At 38.0% G+C, this 16,131-nt stretch overlaps 1 protein-coding gene across 2 annotated transcripts in view; it reads right to left on the minus strand.

Annotated features, from left to right (window-relative positions):
• Window positions 1–16,131, minus strand: part of LOC117295430 (unconventional myosin-IXa-like) — a 65,823-nt gene that overhangs the window by 30,327 nt on the left and 19,365 nt on the right. For both annotated transcript variants that reach the window (XM_033778083.1, XM_033778082.1), the window contains exons 3-7: window positions 14,534–14,628; window positions 6,278–6,440; window positions 4,822–4,922; window positions 4,168–4,384; window positions 2,108–2,224 (exon numbers count right to left, since the gene is read on the minus strand). In XM_033778083.1, the coding sequence (XP_033633974.1) occupies window positions 2,108–2,224; window positions 4,168–4,384; window positions 4,822–4,922; window positions 6,278–6,440; window positions 14,534–14,628 (693 nt within the window). The remainder of the gene's footprint in view (window positions 1–2,107; window positions 2,225–4,167; window positions 4,385–4,821; window positions 4,923–6,277; window positions 6,441–14,533; window positions 14,629–16,131) is intronic.

Below are 16,131 nucleotides of genomic sequence, written 5' to 3' on the forward strand. Positions count from 1 at the left end.
GTCTCTAGAGACGCCTTAACACATTACAGTTTGGCAGTTAGTATTTCAATTACAGAAATCTTGGGGAATCCCCTCAGATGCTCAAATGGCCTTTAAAGGATGTGTCAAGAAATTGATCATCAATGAACTCAAATTCATCTTCCAACTGTTCTTATCAAAGATGACTTTAGTGTATTGTATTATACATATTATTGGAGAGTATTTGAATGTGTGTTTACTTCATGAAAGTAATTCGCATTCTTTGCTTGCTCACTGCTACAAGGAATTTTTTTTCTTCATATAGCTGCATAAGAACAATCAGTGAGCACATGTGACTTTTATTGTATGTTTCTCTATATTTTTGCCTATACTGTACATGTATATCGGCATTATACGTTGACAATCTATGACCCTACATGTACATCTTAACTGCTTTTGCCTATTTTGAAATGCTAACACGAACATGAACAAAATTAAGATCAATACAATCATGCTGGTTTTGTCAAATGATGGTCACTAAGAACAGTTTTGTTGACACCTTCATTTTGACTTTATATTGAGCGTTTAAGGACAAAAACATACCATTAAAATAGTTCTCAGCTGAATTTTAAAGAACTAGAAAAATTTATCATGGAAAATCTACAGGGTGGTGGCCTTATTTGCACTTGACCAGTTAACAGTGTGCGGATGGCGTTTAATTACAGCCAAACAACCTGGCCCTCACAAACTATTGCCAACTAGCCCCAGACAAAAGACTGTCTTCAGTTTTATCACTTAAAAAAAACGTTGATTACTAAAATATAAACCCTGCAACCTTTCCACACAGAAAGCTATTGAATCTTAAGACGTTATCCTGTGACATCCAAACGGCCAAAGAAACAGAAACACATCCATCAAATGTGGTCAATATAGCACAGTTATAGTTTTGGTTGCATTTTCATAATGTAGATTTAGTCCTTCATGTGGGGGAAGTGTACATATAATCCAATTGTCTTGTTTTCAATAAACTTAAAAAAAACAAAAACAAGGCTGTGAAAAGTGCACTGTAATTGTAAGCATTGTTTCAAGAACAAAGCATTACAGGGTCTATGTACTTTTTCCTAACACAAAACACAATGTCCACAGATTTACATTAAACTTACACAGTTTGAAGATTAAGATAGTAGAAAGCTTCCCTTGAAATGTTAATTACCAGGTGCTGTAGCTTTTGAGAAATTAGTAAAACAAATAAATTTTGTTTAAGTTTTAGCATGTAAAAACGTATTAACCAGTTATGCTATGATTATGGTATAATATCATAACTGGTTAATGGGATTTTACATGCTAAAATAATTGTCGTCTTTGTGAGACAAACATTTTTTTGTGACTTGTTTTACTCATTCCTCAAAAACTACAGCACCTCAGTAAGTAATATTTGAAGGGCAGCTTTCCACTATCATTATCTTCAAACCCTGTAGTTAAATGTAAATCTACGGACATTTTGAAACAGTACCCAAATCCTTTAAAGGGAACATATACCTTTGGTTTTTGGAACCGCTCAATTGTTTTAATACTATATGACTAACATTTCAAAAGGTGGTAGCGTTTGAGATATCGCCAACAATCTGGAGCGGTTATGTTGTAAAACCATGTAATTTGTTTTAAAGACACTGGACACTATTGGTAATTTTTAAAAACCAGTCTTCTTGTTGTGTTCTTTCAGAAGCTTGATTTTGAGACCTCAATCTAATTCTAAAGTCTGGAAATCAAATTCAGTGAAAATTACTTCTTTCTCGAAAACTATGTCACTTCAGAGGGAGCCGTTTCTCAAATTGTTTTAAACTACCAACCTCTCCCCATTACTCATTACCAAGACAGGTTTTCTGCTAATAATTATTTTGAGTAATTTCCAATAGTGTCCACTGCCTTTAAAAAAGAGACATTCCAGGGCTTTTCTGGCAGGCCAGATACTGCATTGTTCATATGGCAATTCTTGCTTCATAAATTTTCCTATAATGTGAACAGTTATGAGTATCAATTCTCTTGTTAAATACTTGTCACTTCACACAAAATTGACGTAGGTGGCCATAACGAATCCTTTATTTTATCCACATTTGATTTCTTCCGTTCATTTGCTCTGAAGACCTACCTGATGTTCACCCGTCTTCTCATAGCGTGATAGAAGAGCATGATTTACTTGAAGCACGATCCACTCAAAAAGCCCACTGTATAAACCTTTGGCCAATGCGTCTCTCGTTGCCAAAGCCTGCAAGAACACAGAAAAAAGAAGACGATCAGAACATACTGATCAAAACATTGAATTGTCAACCACTAGTTCTTTTCAGAGCCAACACTAATCAAAAGAGTTTTACACAGGGTGTTACTACGAATCTCATTGGAATTACAATTTTTTAAACCAAAGGTATACTACTATAAACACTATTAGGTCATCTGTAGAGACCTGGAATTGCACAAAGGCCATAGACTGTGCCCTCTGGGCCCAATTTCATAGCGCTGCTTAGCGGCCGATTTTGTGCTTACTTTGCAATTTCTATTTAATAGCGCTGCTAACCGTGAGCACACGAAAAGGCATGCTCACCTTCCGGTGCTTACCGCACGAAAATAAATGACGTCACAATGCAAATCTAAGGTAAACACGCAATATGGCCGCCCAATTTTTCTGCTAACCTGCGAAATACGCTAAGGCTTAAGCAAATTTTTCTGCTACAGTAAGCATGCAAATTTGCTTACCGTTATTAAAGCAGCGCTATCAAATTGGGCCCTGGTCTTGGTGCCCCTTCAAAAGTTTCCCAAAGACTTTTTCCCAATGGTAGTGCCCATTACAAAATGGCCTTGCCCTCTCAAAGGTGAAATTCCAGGCCTATCTGTAACTTTTCTTTATCTAAGCGTTTAAGATGTTGAAGATGTTGCGCATCATGACATCACTTGTTTACGTGACTACACCCTCGTTGGACTGACAAACCAGCATCACAGTCAATGGCAACGCGCATCAGGATATCCTCTCTTCTGATGACATTTCCTGCTGCCATGTTTTGGTATCGAGCACATTCAACACCAGAGGAAGTGGACCCCAAGATCAAAATCACTCTGAATTTTAAAGCTATAATCTCGGGCGAGAGTCATTGCTGACAAAGAAATCTGAAACTATCATCCAAATTTTAGGAGGCATTTCCTTCTTTTGATAACCCCTAGGATTTATATTTCACAGAGCTTTTAAGGAACAGTGGTCTCAGCGCTAGAAGGTAGATCAAAGAGCAGGAGTTATCAAGTGTGGGAAAAATAATGGGTGATTTTCTTCAACAGGATGACTTAAACAATCTGAATTCAGATAAAGTTCTGAAATTTCTCATCCTTTTATAATTAGTGGTTATTGAAAGAGTGAAGTTATTCCTTTTCTCTGTTGGGAAGTTTGGCCGTCGGGCAAGTTTTCCCTTGAATAATTCTTTGGGTTTCCCTCCCAATTCTAAAACTAAAACTTCCTTCCTTTTCTTTTCTCCATGGTTCTTGACTGGTATAATGATTAAGTTCGCTTTTCTGAGAGTCCTTGGCTTCACAACAAGAATTAATCCATTAAATGAAATGAAGAAAACACAACATACAACCGTCCACTTTAGTGGTTGTTCTGAAATAGTAACAATAAACTTTGGTTCTTAAATAGTGCACATCCTGCCACAGCTAGATCAAGACAGCTAGAACAATACCCCTGTTCATCAGGCATAGAACATTCAATAACCTTACTAAACTCCCTCGGGAGCATACAACCACAAGCCGCTTAAATTATAAGCAGTTAATCCAACATACTACGATCTCAGCCCCCTCAGGTTTCAAATGTACACCTTGATTAAAAGGAGCAATTATGGTTAAATGACTCAAGAACCACAAGTGTCATGATCGGGAATTGACCCCACACTCAGTTGATTCACCAATCATAACTTGAGTCTGGATAGACTAGACTGCTTGAAGACAACACTCCACGTTTAAGTGAAAACAGCTCTCCTGATGCTTTGTACGCATTCTTATCATGCTAATTGTAAGAGACATTTCTGTGAAATACGTGCATCAGTGTAATTGCGCCAAAACAAAACCACCAATTAGGTATGACAAAGGCAATCTTTTATCTAGCCCAAGTACCTCGGGTTAACCCCCCAAACAGGAAGTTCCCTTTCAATGGCCGTTAAGAGTTCTAACCTCCGACATCCTGTATTGCACTACAAATTGATCACCGCTGGCCATCGACTTCCGCTTGGTCAACACAGAGACCAGCGTCTCCTGTTTGACCTTCAGCAGGTCGGACACCACCTTGACAGTGGCGATGTTCTTGATGGTCACATACTCCTCGTGTTCGTGGCGTTTGCGGAATGTGATGTTGCCGATGTGTAGGACAGCCGAGAGCACCGAGAATATCCTGTAAAGAGAAAAACCATTGTAAACAAGTAAACAACAGACCCTTTGTGTACATCTAAAACGCCCTCTATTGAAATTCGCTTGATGGTGTGAGTACCCATTCTATTCCACCTCGACCTCCCTCCCCCACCCCTGCACTGCCCATCTCCGGACCCACTCAAATAATCTCTCTCCGGCCCTCTCCATCACCCTGTCAACCCCCCCTTCCACCCACCCTCGCATCACAGGTCATCCTATATCCTTTACCTCTTCATTGTCTCCCTCCATGGACTGCTTGAGCATTGTGTACTCCCCCATTCCCATCCCCTCCCCGCCCATCCCTATCCCTATGTGTGTATCCTTCATTGTAAAGGCCAGCCATCTCTGGGCATTGTGAATTCAAACTTCTCAACCCCCCCCCCTCTCATCCCAGGTCATCCTATATCCTATATGCGTCACCTCTTCATTGTCTCCCTGGAGAAGCCAACCATCTCCATGGACTGCTTGAGCCTTGTGTATTCATACTTCTCATCAACACCAGCCAGTGTGTAGCAGTTACTCTGTCAACGAGAGGAAAGAATGCGAGTGACAGTCATAATGAGACGGGTGTCATCATCAGTCTAGGGATTCTTATCATTCATCAAGAGATGGACGGGTCATTTGGGGATACACTGAGACTGACATTTCAGTCACAGATGTGGAAATTTACTCATACATGTCAAGAAATCTCTTAGTTTTTTTCTTTTCTGCTCTAATTTGACGTTTCAGACACAGATGTGGCAATTTACTCATCCGTGTGGTGACATTTTTGGGTCTGTCCTTGTCTTCTGTAACTTGATGTTTCAGACACAGATAAGAAATTTACTCATCCATGTCCTGAAAATTTATAGTTATTTTCTTGTTTGCTGTAACTTGATCTTAACGACAACGCTGGGTTTTCTTAAAAGGAGCAGGAGTCAAGGATGAAAGAGTCTTAAGGCCATGTCAGACAGGGCAGTATTCTCAGGCAACTTGGAGGCAACCAACTGCACTGGGAACACTTGTGAGACGCTATTTTAACTGTAACTTACTGTCCCTAGTAAAATAATGAGAAAACGGAAGTATGAATGAGTGTTCTTGGTGGAGATTGCCTTGAACTAGGCCCAATTCCATAGAGCTGCTTTAAAAGCAGAAAGTATTGCTTAACAATTTTATGCTAAGCAGAAATGAGCAGGATACAAGTCACAAATTTTACATGTGATATGGTAGTTTGGCTGGTCACTTTATTCGGTTAAGCATAATTTTGTTGTGCTTAGCTACTTTTTGTGCTTAAGCAGCTTTATGAAAATGGGCACTGGTTACCTGTAAATTGCCTCATGTGACACAGCCTTTAAGGTCAGTAGGGACTGGGATAAATTTAATTTCACTCCAGATGTGGGATTCACGTCATCCGTGTCAACAAAAGCTACCTACTGTTTTAAGATTTTTAAATAAAATAATCTAAACTTCAGATTTGAAAATAATTATGATCATTAAGGGATTTGAAAGAGGGTTCGTGATGATCACTGTGGGATACAGAATGAAATTCCCGAACAGATGCGAGAAGGCAATCATCCATGCCCAAGAAATCTCTAATGAATGATATGAACACTGGTTCTCTCATTAATCATGCGAGAGCCCTTCAATAACAAAGGCCATTAGACTGAAGAGGGTTGCAGCAGAAAATTAGCATATATATTTGTCATGCTTAGCAGAATTTTTGTGTGCTTATGGCTTCAGGACACTATGCCACTATTTTAGCATGCAGAGTACTCTGTACATACAGCTGTCTGTGACATCAGTGTAAGGGAATGTTTTAATCCACAGTAGATAATATTGAATTGTAAGAAACTGGTTTAAAAGGAAAACTTCTGCTGTCATTTTCTGTGTTTTTTACCTGATTCAGATAGAAGTAGTCTTTGGACTGTTCTAGCCACAGATTTTCTCTCTCCTTGTCCTCGGCACCTTGTAGTAAGTAATAGAATACATGGTAGTTGCGCTCATTGGGGGCTTGCGACACAATGCGAGACTTCTCCAGTAAGTACTGCTCCACAATGGCACTGAGGATAGGATGGAGACACAAAAACACAAAATAAATTAACATGTACGCACATGTACATAAAAGAAAATCGCTTCAGATTATCGCTTCAGATTTTCGGCGATATCGCAAAAACACTACCACTTTTTGAAATGAAATTTTCACAGGTTAGTTCTATTGTATATATTACATTTATATAGAATTCATAAATACCTCAGACAGTTTCACTATTCCTATTGGTGGAGAGGGCGTCACGTGGGGGTGTATAAATCTTTGATAATGACCAGTGTTTATAACAAGCTGGCCGCATGTCGGGCGCGCAAGATTATCACGCGGAACGCAATTCATAGGTATAGTAACAGCGCATAATCTAAGCGCGCGCACATACACACAACTTACGCGCATCAAACAGATTCTTCACAAAATTTTTTTAACAAAATATTTCAAACCTCAAATTTCAAATGTCTATAATTGTATTTTTTAACGCCTTTTAACCAAAAAGGCATTTATGAATGGGAATAAAAGGGTAGCTTCTAGTTCTTTCACGGCCGTTTAAAACCTTGCAGGGTCGAATTGCTGTGTGTTCTTTTAGTGAAAGAACTAGAAGCTACCCTTTTATTAAAACCATTGCATGATTCTAAAAAACCAAAGCCACACTTTGCTGTTCAATTCAGTTCAGAGAGAAAAATCTTCAGTGTTTGACTATATCCCCCCAACAATTTAGAGCCATGTCAGACTCGAGGCCCTACGGACGATGCCAAATAAGGATATCACAAATAAGAAGCTTTCATGCACTGAGCAGACAGTAATAAGCAAATGCAACCCTTGACTATCACTCAACACTTTGAAGAGCATGATACACAGCTTAATGACATAATCAGATAATGATCACCCAGACAGCTCTGTTACTACTGGTGCTTTCCATCCCCCCCCCCCCCTCTTCTCCTTAGCTCGTTCTCAGTGATTGATGGTATGGATGAGAGAAACACTTCGTTTCTCGCGTATTTAATTTCTTTATAACAGGATTACTTTCCTACAAAACACATCATGGTCTAATAATTGGCCATTTAATGCCATAATCAGCGTTGCTCTTTGTTCTTACAAAAGAAGGGATCATCTCAAAAATTGAACTTTGTCAGAAAAAGGGGAAAATAAATGATAAGAGCGTTTATTTTCACCATAGGACTCAAAAGCGTTGGTACTTACAAAAAGGGATCATCTAAAAAAAAAAACATTAACTTCGCCAAAAAAGGCGAAAATAAATGATAAGATCGTTTATTTTCACCAGGGCCCAATTTCATAGAGCTGCTAAGCACTAAAATTTGCTTAGCATGACATTTCTTCCTTGATAAAAAAACAGGAATACCAACAAAATTTCCATTTGATGGATATTGCCTGTCACTGGTATTCAGCTGTTGTTGGCTTATCCTGAAAACAACATGGAAATTTGGTTGGAAAACCTGTTTTTATGAAGGCAAAAATTTCATGCTTAGCAAATTTTTGTGCTTAGCAGCTCTATGAAACTGGGCCCAGTTTGTGGGTCTCTGAAAGTTTTGGTGCTTATCAAACTTCAATATCGGGGTACTGTACATAAAATTTTAACAATATACATGTATCTTTGATGCAACATACTGGCATTGAACTAGGAACTTAGCACTGTTGATAACGTGGTCCTTCCCAAGAACAGTAGATCTTCGGACGTCAGACGAGCCACTGGCTTGGTACAAATTGCCACAACATTTGTAATCTCTGCAGCCAAAAGGCTTCAACATCACTTTGTCAAACAACTCAAACAGCTCAGTTGAATCGTTCAGCGTTTTTTTTACCAACTGTACAAGTAAAATACCCAGCTTTTGAAGGTTATCAAATTTGTCTAGACAAATAATAAACAAATCTTTTTTAACTAAACAAAATGTATTCTAAATGCTCAAATTTTACATTTTACATTTTTGATGCGTTTCAGTACGTTTTGACTGGTGAGAAGTTTTACCTTGAAAATGTCATGAGTTAATACTTTGTGTCATGTTCAGAATGCAATGCGTGGGCGGTGATGGGATATGTGTTGAACATTTTATAATGTTCACAAACCGTCTGCACATTAAGATCGATGCAACATGAGAAACCATGCTAAGTTACCCAACTGGGGAAAAATAACCTTCAACAGTGACAGTGACTACCAAAGTAGGCCACGGCACATTCTAAACCCTTATATAAAGGTGCTACAAGTACATTTGTAAACAGCAAGCCTTATAATTTATAAACTTCAAACTTGTCTTTTTGATTGTTGGATACGGGCCCTTTACAAGACTCCAATATGAAAAGTAGTATGCCAAATATACGGGGAAAACCCCCCAAAATAAACCTTATAAATGCTCACTTGATCATTCAAGAAACTGCTGAAGACCCACTTGTTTCATCGAAAGTGATTTTTATTTTTAGCCCATCTTTGATTTTGATGTTTGATCTGTGATCAAGCACTTTACAGCATTGTCACTACGCCGGTCGGTGCTGGTCGACTGGGAGTTTGCCGAGGTTTCAAAGCCTTTGGGCGCTCTATAAATGCCAGCTTATTATTATAAAGAAAAATAAATATTACATATTAAACAGATTTGATCTATACAGGGTGCACTTAAAGGGTATGTACTTTTTCCTCACAAAAAACACAATGTCCACAGATTTACATTAAACTTACACAATTTGAAGATTATGATAGTAGAAAGCTTCCCTTGAAATTTTACTTACTAAGGTGCTGTAGTTTTTGAGAAATGAGTAAAGTTAGAATTTTCGTCTCAGTTTTAGCATGTAAAAACGTATTAACCAGTTATGCTATGGTTTTGGTATAATATCATAACTGGTTAAGGTGATTTTACATGCTAAAATAGTTTTGGTCTCATGAGACCAAAATTATTTTGTGACTTGTTTTACTCATTTCTCCAAAACTACACAACCTTAGTTAGTAATATTTGAAGGGAAGCTTTCCACTATCATTATCTTCAAACCCTGTAAGTTTAATGTAAATCTGTGGACATTTTGAAAAAGTACCCGAATCCTTTAAAACCAACAAAAAAGTCAGTGTCATTCTCGTACACTACATTTACAAGATGAGTGATCTTCAGATGGAGACCAGCCAAAAATGACAGGTGCATTTTGTGTCTTTTCATCGGAAAGATGTGAATCATATCCATGACAACACATGACTTAGAAACATCAAGAACCCCAGCCAAAAAATATTAAAAATAACTCACAACAAAAGACGGCGGCCACTGCAATAGAGAAAAGGGCAATGCACTTCAAAGAGTTCTACATGAATACAGTGAATATGGTTACCAGATTATGGTAACCAGCCAAAATACAATGTCAATATATACCATCTATGATTGGTATCCTGCTCATTTGTATTAAGCACGAATTCTCAATACATGAACACGGTGGATGACTGGCCTCAAATTTTTTTAAATTTAATTTCTGTCATGTACTAAGACCCAAGATCTCAGCTAAGACCTCTCGAAGGACCCACATTTAAGTAGGCCACATTTCAAAGAGCTGCTTACTGAGATGTTATGCTTTAGCATAAATGAGCACGATACCAGTCACAGGTGGTCTATTTCACATGGTATTTTGACTGGTAACCTTATTCTGGTAAGCACAACATTGCGTTGTACTTAACTCGTTGAAATTGGGCCCAGAGATTTGTTCACATTTGTAGCTGTACCATTCCTGTACCTAACAAATTGAGTCCTTTACTAAAGTTATTGATTCGACCTTCAAAGAAATATTTGTTTTAAATTCCAATGCAAAGACACTGTTCTGCTCAGATAAATGCATAGTACCATCATCAATTCTAGACCACTCCTTTCGTAACCCAGTGTATTACGTTATAATTGCCACCACAAACATGACGCTCTGCAGTAAATTTAAAATGTCAGTTAAAATTCTCCAACAAGGGTTTTAACTTGGGTGTCAAAGCTCCGTCGAGTTGTTTACTTCCAGCATTAACTACGTTTACAGACACCTACGATGAATTCGGCCAAAACTTAATCATTGAACAGTAAGACAGTCCTCTTAACCATGTAATATTGTTTGGTCAATATTTTCTCCTTGGCGCTGTCGCTTGAACATAATTCATGGCCACGGCGTATTAGACACGCTAGATTGGCTTTTATTATTAAGCTGATCTTGTAAAAGGATAAAGGCTACGATTAAAATACATACAGTGTGCATAACCGTAGCATTCTGATAAACTATATCTTTCAAATGTGATATTTATACATTGATAGGGTGTATGTACATGTAATATGGGAAAAGGATTCTATGATGTATGATGAACAAGATTTAGGTTCATGGATTTATTGAACATTTTGCAATTTGTCTGTAATTTGAGATGCTTATTATTTTCTTTCCTTTCATTTTCCTTTCTTCTTTCACATGAGATATGTAAAAGAGGTTTCAAATCCCTATAAAAATACCATTTTAATGGTAACAAAACTGTGTGGAAGTAAATATATTTGTTTATTTGCATAGTCCAACCATGGAGGTTATTCATGTAGCTCAACCTGTCATGACATGATGACAGTCACTTCCTTTTTCACTGTTCATCCAGCAATGAAAAGTGAAATAAATGTGGTATAATTGAATTGAAATAATACTGTGTCAGTCTCAGTGTTTTGTCAAAAGATCTTTTGTCAAAAGATCGGGGCCCAATTTCATAGAGTTGTTCAAGCAGAGAATAATAGTGCTTACAATTTCCTGCGAAGCAGAAATGAGCAGGATACCAGTCACAAATTGTGACCTGGTAGTTTGGCTGATTCTTCTCGGCATAGTTGTGTTATGCCTAGCTACTTGATGTACTACAACCAACTCTATGAAATTGGGCCCAGATTTTAAGATTCTTAAAAGCACCATTTTGTAAATTGAAATCACGCCTTGCCCCTTCAGAGAGGACAATCCAGGCATGTTTTGCCTTGGTCTTGACCTTGGTGATCCCTTCAAAATATATCCATGTGGACTTTGTAGCACGTCTATTGGAAGTGTAGAGAGTGTAAAATGAAAATGACCTTCAGCCAGTACATATTCATGTGGCAGTACACAATGTACATCTATGGCCTCTACATGTACCTTTGGCAATTAACTTCAACACTTGATGGACAATTGTGTGAAATACTAAAATAAGAATAGAACAAAACCACCTGAGCCGTCCCAACCCCTTTTTAACCTTCTCCCACCTCTGCAAATTTGTTCAATGACTCAGGCAATGGCAAAGTATAAAACATGAAAACAAACCCTATGCGAGGATCAACACACAACATGTGGGCTGCGGTTCTTTGCAAACGAAAAAGAAAAAAAGGAAAAAACAAACCTCAGCGGGGTAAACAGAGAGTGGCAATAATAATATTTGAGAGGCCCGCCAACAATTGCCAATGCAGAGAAAACCACAATCTGTTGTTCTGCACAGTGAATGTGTGAACTATTTTTATGGTAAGAGCTCTTTTCACGGCTTGCTGACTTTGGGGGGCCAAATTCCTACTTTTGAGTTACATGTACACCAACAAATTTAAAAATGATGAGATTTCAAAGAGCAGCTTGTAACATGTTTCAATAAAAAACCAGGCGTACATGTACATGTACAATGGGAACCAGTCACAGTACACATTGGCCTATACAATGTAACATGATGATTGAAATGAAATTTGTAAAATCCCTACAAAAAGACCTTGTGATCACCATAAAACTGTAAAAGTACATTTATTTGCTTATTCCATTGTCCAAACATGTAACCATGGAGGGAGTGCTACCACAACAGCGTAGCCTTTTGGAACTACATTCAGATATTTATACTGCATTGAAATAAACATCATGTCGAATGGAATTGAATACTGTGCTGTTCAGTTCTGTGCCAGCACGCCTATATAATATTAAATGTACTATACTGTATGGTCGCCAAACCATAATAAATTGCATTGTTGCAGACTGTTGACCAAATGCTGGTATTATTTGTTAAAAAATATTATTAAAAAAATAAAAAAGAAAAAAAAGGAAAAAAGAAAGACCTTTCCGCTATCCCATCTCCTATTGTTATGCCTGTCTGTGGCTGTTTATTTTGCTAAAAATCTGCCCTACGAGTTACCATTGTCATCTTGTTTTCCTATAATACTGTCAATATTTATTTATCATGCATAATTTGTCTTCTGTGTAAAACACCACAATGTACACAGTACATGTATATATACTGTAAACTGTCTATGAACCACAGGTCATGTAGAGTTACATGTACTGAAAACCAGACTGAGTGGAGTTAGATGTGATAGGAATCTGGTTCAGGTATTATGGAGTTAATGACTTGACCAAGGTCAGCTTAGAGTTAACTACCAAATCTGACTTCTGGTTCGAAATGGGCATTGCTATTGGACCCAGGACCAGAAACAAAGTAGCTAAGCACGAAAAGTTATGCTTACCAGAATAAGGTTACCAGTCAAATTACCATGAAACATGTACAGATTGTGCCTGGTACCCTGCTCATTTTTGCTTAATGAACAATAATTTAGCGATATTTATTGCTTAGCCATTTTCTTCTAAGCAGAAAAAAAGTGGGATACAAGTATCAAATGGTACTACGACTATTTAAAGCATAAACGTACATGTAGTACATGTGCACCGGAAACTTGTTCAGAATATTTCGTATCAATTCGAGAAGTTTTGTTTTTATGTTTACTCTAGGATGTTATGGCTGTTCTCCATTTTCCTGTGCATGCAAGCTAAACATACAAGACTTTGCATCATCTGTAAAATGAGTACATGTTTGTAATAAACATTTATCATGTCAACAATAACATGATATTGCTATCATCAGGGCAAAATTTCATGGCTCGGCTTACCGAAACCGTAAGCAAAAAAATCTGCGCTTGTGGAAGCAGGGAATTTTGTGCTTAACGCCGTCAAACGTATGCACGTGCGTACTCCACATTACTAGGCATTCTACGCTTACACAGCTAGTGGAGAATGGTGATCGTAAGTGCAGACATCGGCGGTAAGCAGAGCTATGAAAATGGGCCCAGTACTAAGAGAACCATTTTGAGGGGAAAAAGCTTTGAAAAGACACGCATGACTGCCTTTGACAATCAAGAATACCTCCCACACATTGGCAATCTCATTCAGGCTGGTGGTCTGGCTTTTTCCACCTTTGCCCTTTGGCCATTGAGCAAACTGCCTACTCCTGGTTTAGAAATTCAAATGGTCTCACTGCTTTTTTTCAAGACCCATCTTTTTTCTGATGGTATGTCAGGGTTTGTCACCAGGATTTTTCAAAACTGTGGGGCATTCTGGACCCAAGTTTTTGGACGTGTGGTCATTCTGGACCAAAGTTTTTGGATGAGTGGTCATTCTGGACCAAAGTTTTTGGATGTGTGGTCATTCTGGACCCAAAGTTTTTGAATGTGTGGTCATTCTGGACCAAAGTTTTTGGATGTGTGGTCATTCTGGACCAAAGTTTTGGATATTAATTGGCCGAAGCATGCTGAATTGAAACAAGTTTCTTTGGAATGTTTTTACTTTGTGCTTATCTTGATTTTAAAAGTCATACTGTGCAATCTGGAGTATTATATTGTTTTATCTTGATTAATTTTGAGAAGTAATTATTATATTTCTTTTCTTCTACTGTCTCAGTCAGAATTTGCATTATAATCGGCATGCAATTCGCATGTATCGGCCAGCTATGCTAGCTTGTGCAATAGGGAGAATGCTGCATGTAATCTGGATTTCTCCTGTCTGCTTCTACCATTTTTTTCTGCTTTTCTCTTCTTTTTTAAATATCCAACATTCTATTAAAAAAAAAAAAACATCTAGCGGGTATGGCTTCTGACCAGTGACTGGCACCCCAGAGCAAACATATTGACATAACAAGAGACCGCCAACATAGTGCTGCATGTAGATAGCTCAGTTGGTAAAGCACCGGCACGTTTAACCGTAGGTTGTTGGTTCCAATCCCGCTCTAGTCAGATTTTCTTTTGTTCAACCCCAAATCATATATTAAATATCCTGGCACTTTACAAATGTCCCGTTTATGATTATAACAGAGGGAGCATAACTTAAGGGATATTTACATGTAAGCACCCAACTTACCCATGAACGGTCCCATTTTCCCTGTAGTTGATCTGGATGAACTTGCCGAAGCGGCTGCTATTGTTGTTCACAACTGTCTTGGCGTTCCCAAAAGCCTGAAAAATGAAAAATATGCAAGAAGAGACAAGTATTATAAGATGCTATCATTAGCCCCTTTCACATGAGAATGTTGTATGCGAATATCATGACAAACATTCCCAATATCACACACATTGTTGTTATATGATTTCCCAAACCTTCAATATTCAATGAAGATTCATTTGAAGATGAGTTGGCAACACCTACATGTACATTGATTGGAAATGTAATTTGTTAAAGCCCATTATGAAATCAGAATTTCACAAGGGCATTTCTTCTGTTGCCATGGTCATGGATGTGGTACCTGGAAAAAAAAATTCCATTCTGAAGGCTAAAGGATTAGAGCAATGTTCTAACAGAAAGTGGCCTTGCCTTCTCTCAGATAATAAACTCTCTGAGATGAACATTACATAACATTCATCAATGAACATCCTTTTAAATTTGAACTTTATCTGCGATACATAATGTTGCATATTGGCAAGCGGTGCCACACCACATGACACGAACTGTGCGTGTTTCTGTTCATGTTTTTGAAGGAATCCTTCAAAATTATTTATTCAAAACAAGAAGCAGAATAAAAAAAAACTTAAAATGTGTAACTCGACATGACAAAAGCTCTACTTTTACATTGTATGACTCAGCCATAGAAAAGTTAATATCAGTAGAAGACCCATTGTTTGGAAAATGAGGCGGGGAACTTACTTTTAAAAATGAGTCAGACACACTAGTAATAATGTTTTATTCTAGCAGCACACAGGCCTATCCAATCCTTTAAAAAAAAAAATATTAATAAAAAAAAAACAGTGTGATTTCAACTTTTGTGGTATTATCATTTCAATTTCAAATTCAACATTCTGTGAAACATAAGTGGGCATTCAGTATCCTTCACCAGTGAAGCATCCCGATATAAAATACCCCGGAGGTGTATTAATGGCGTAATCGTGGACTGGAGCCCACTTCTGAATAACAACAACCCACATTCATCCGAATCCAAAATCCCATCCCTAAGGAGAGCAAGTCGTGGATGAGTGTTCTTTTTTTTTTTTTTTTTTTTTTTAGCATGATGATGAAAACATATTAAGCCCTGGCTAGCCGCTCGAGCATGCAGCGTGATTGGCTTTTTCGTATCAGACACTGGACTGAAAATAATGGATCCGGGTGAGCTGCTGGCTGATATTAAAGGGACTTGTTGACTTTGATCGGGCGAGTTGGTCTATGGTTAGAAAGATGTTTTAAAACTTGAGTAGAATATAATGATCCACACAAATATAATAATAATAATAATACTACACGGTTTTTATATAGCGCTTTTCATGGGGTGTCTCAAAGCGCTTCCGACATTATTACCCCTGGTCACTGGGCCTTAAATCATTCCTTAAACCATCTCAGCTCCCTTGGGAGTATACAGCCTGTGCGACAATTATATGCGCTACATGGCTAAACCAATCACAAGAACCATCTCTGCCCTCACAGGTACCCATTTACCCCTGGGTGGAGAGAAGCAATTATAGTTAAGTGTC

This window comes from Asterias rubens, chromosome 10 (genome assembly GCF_902459465.1).
Source record: "Asterias rubens chromosome 10, eAstRub1.3, whole genome shotgun sequence".
Classification (NCBI taxonomy): domain Eukaryota; kingdom Metazoa; phylum Echinodermata; class Asteroidea; order Forcipulatida; family Asteriidae; genus Asterias; species Asterias rubens.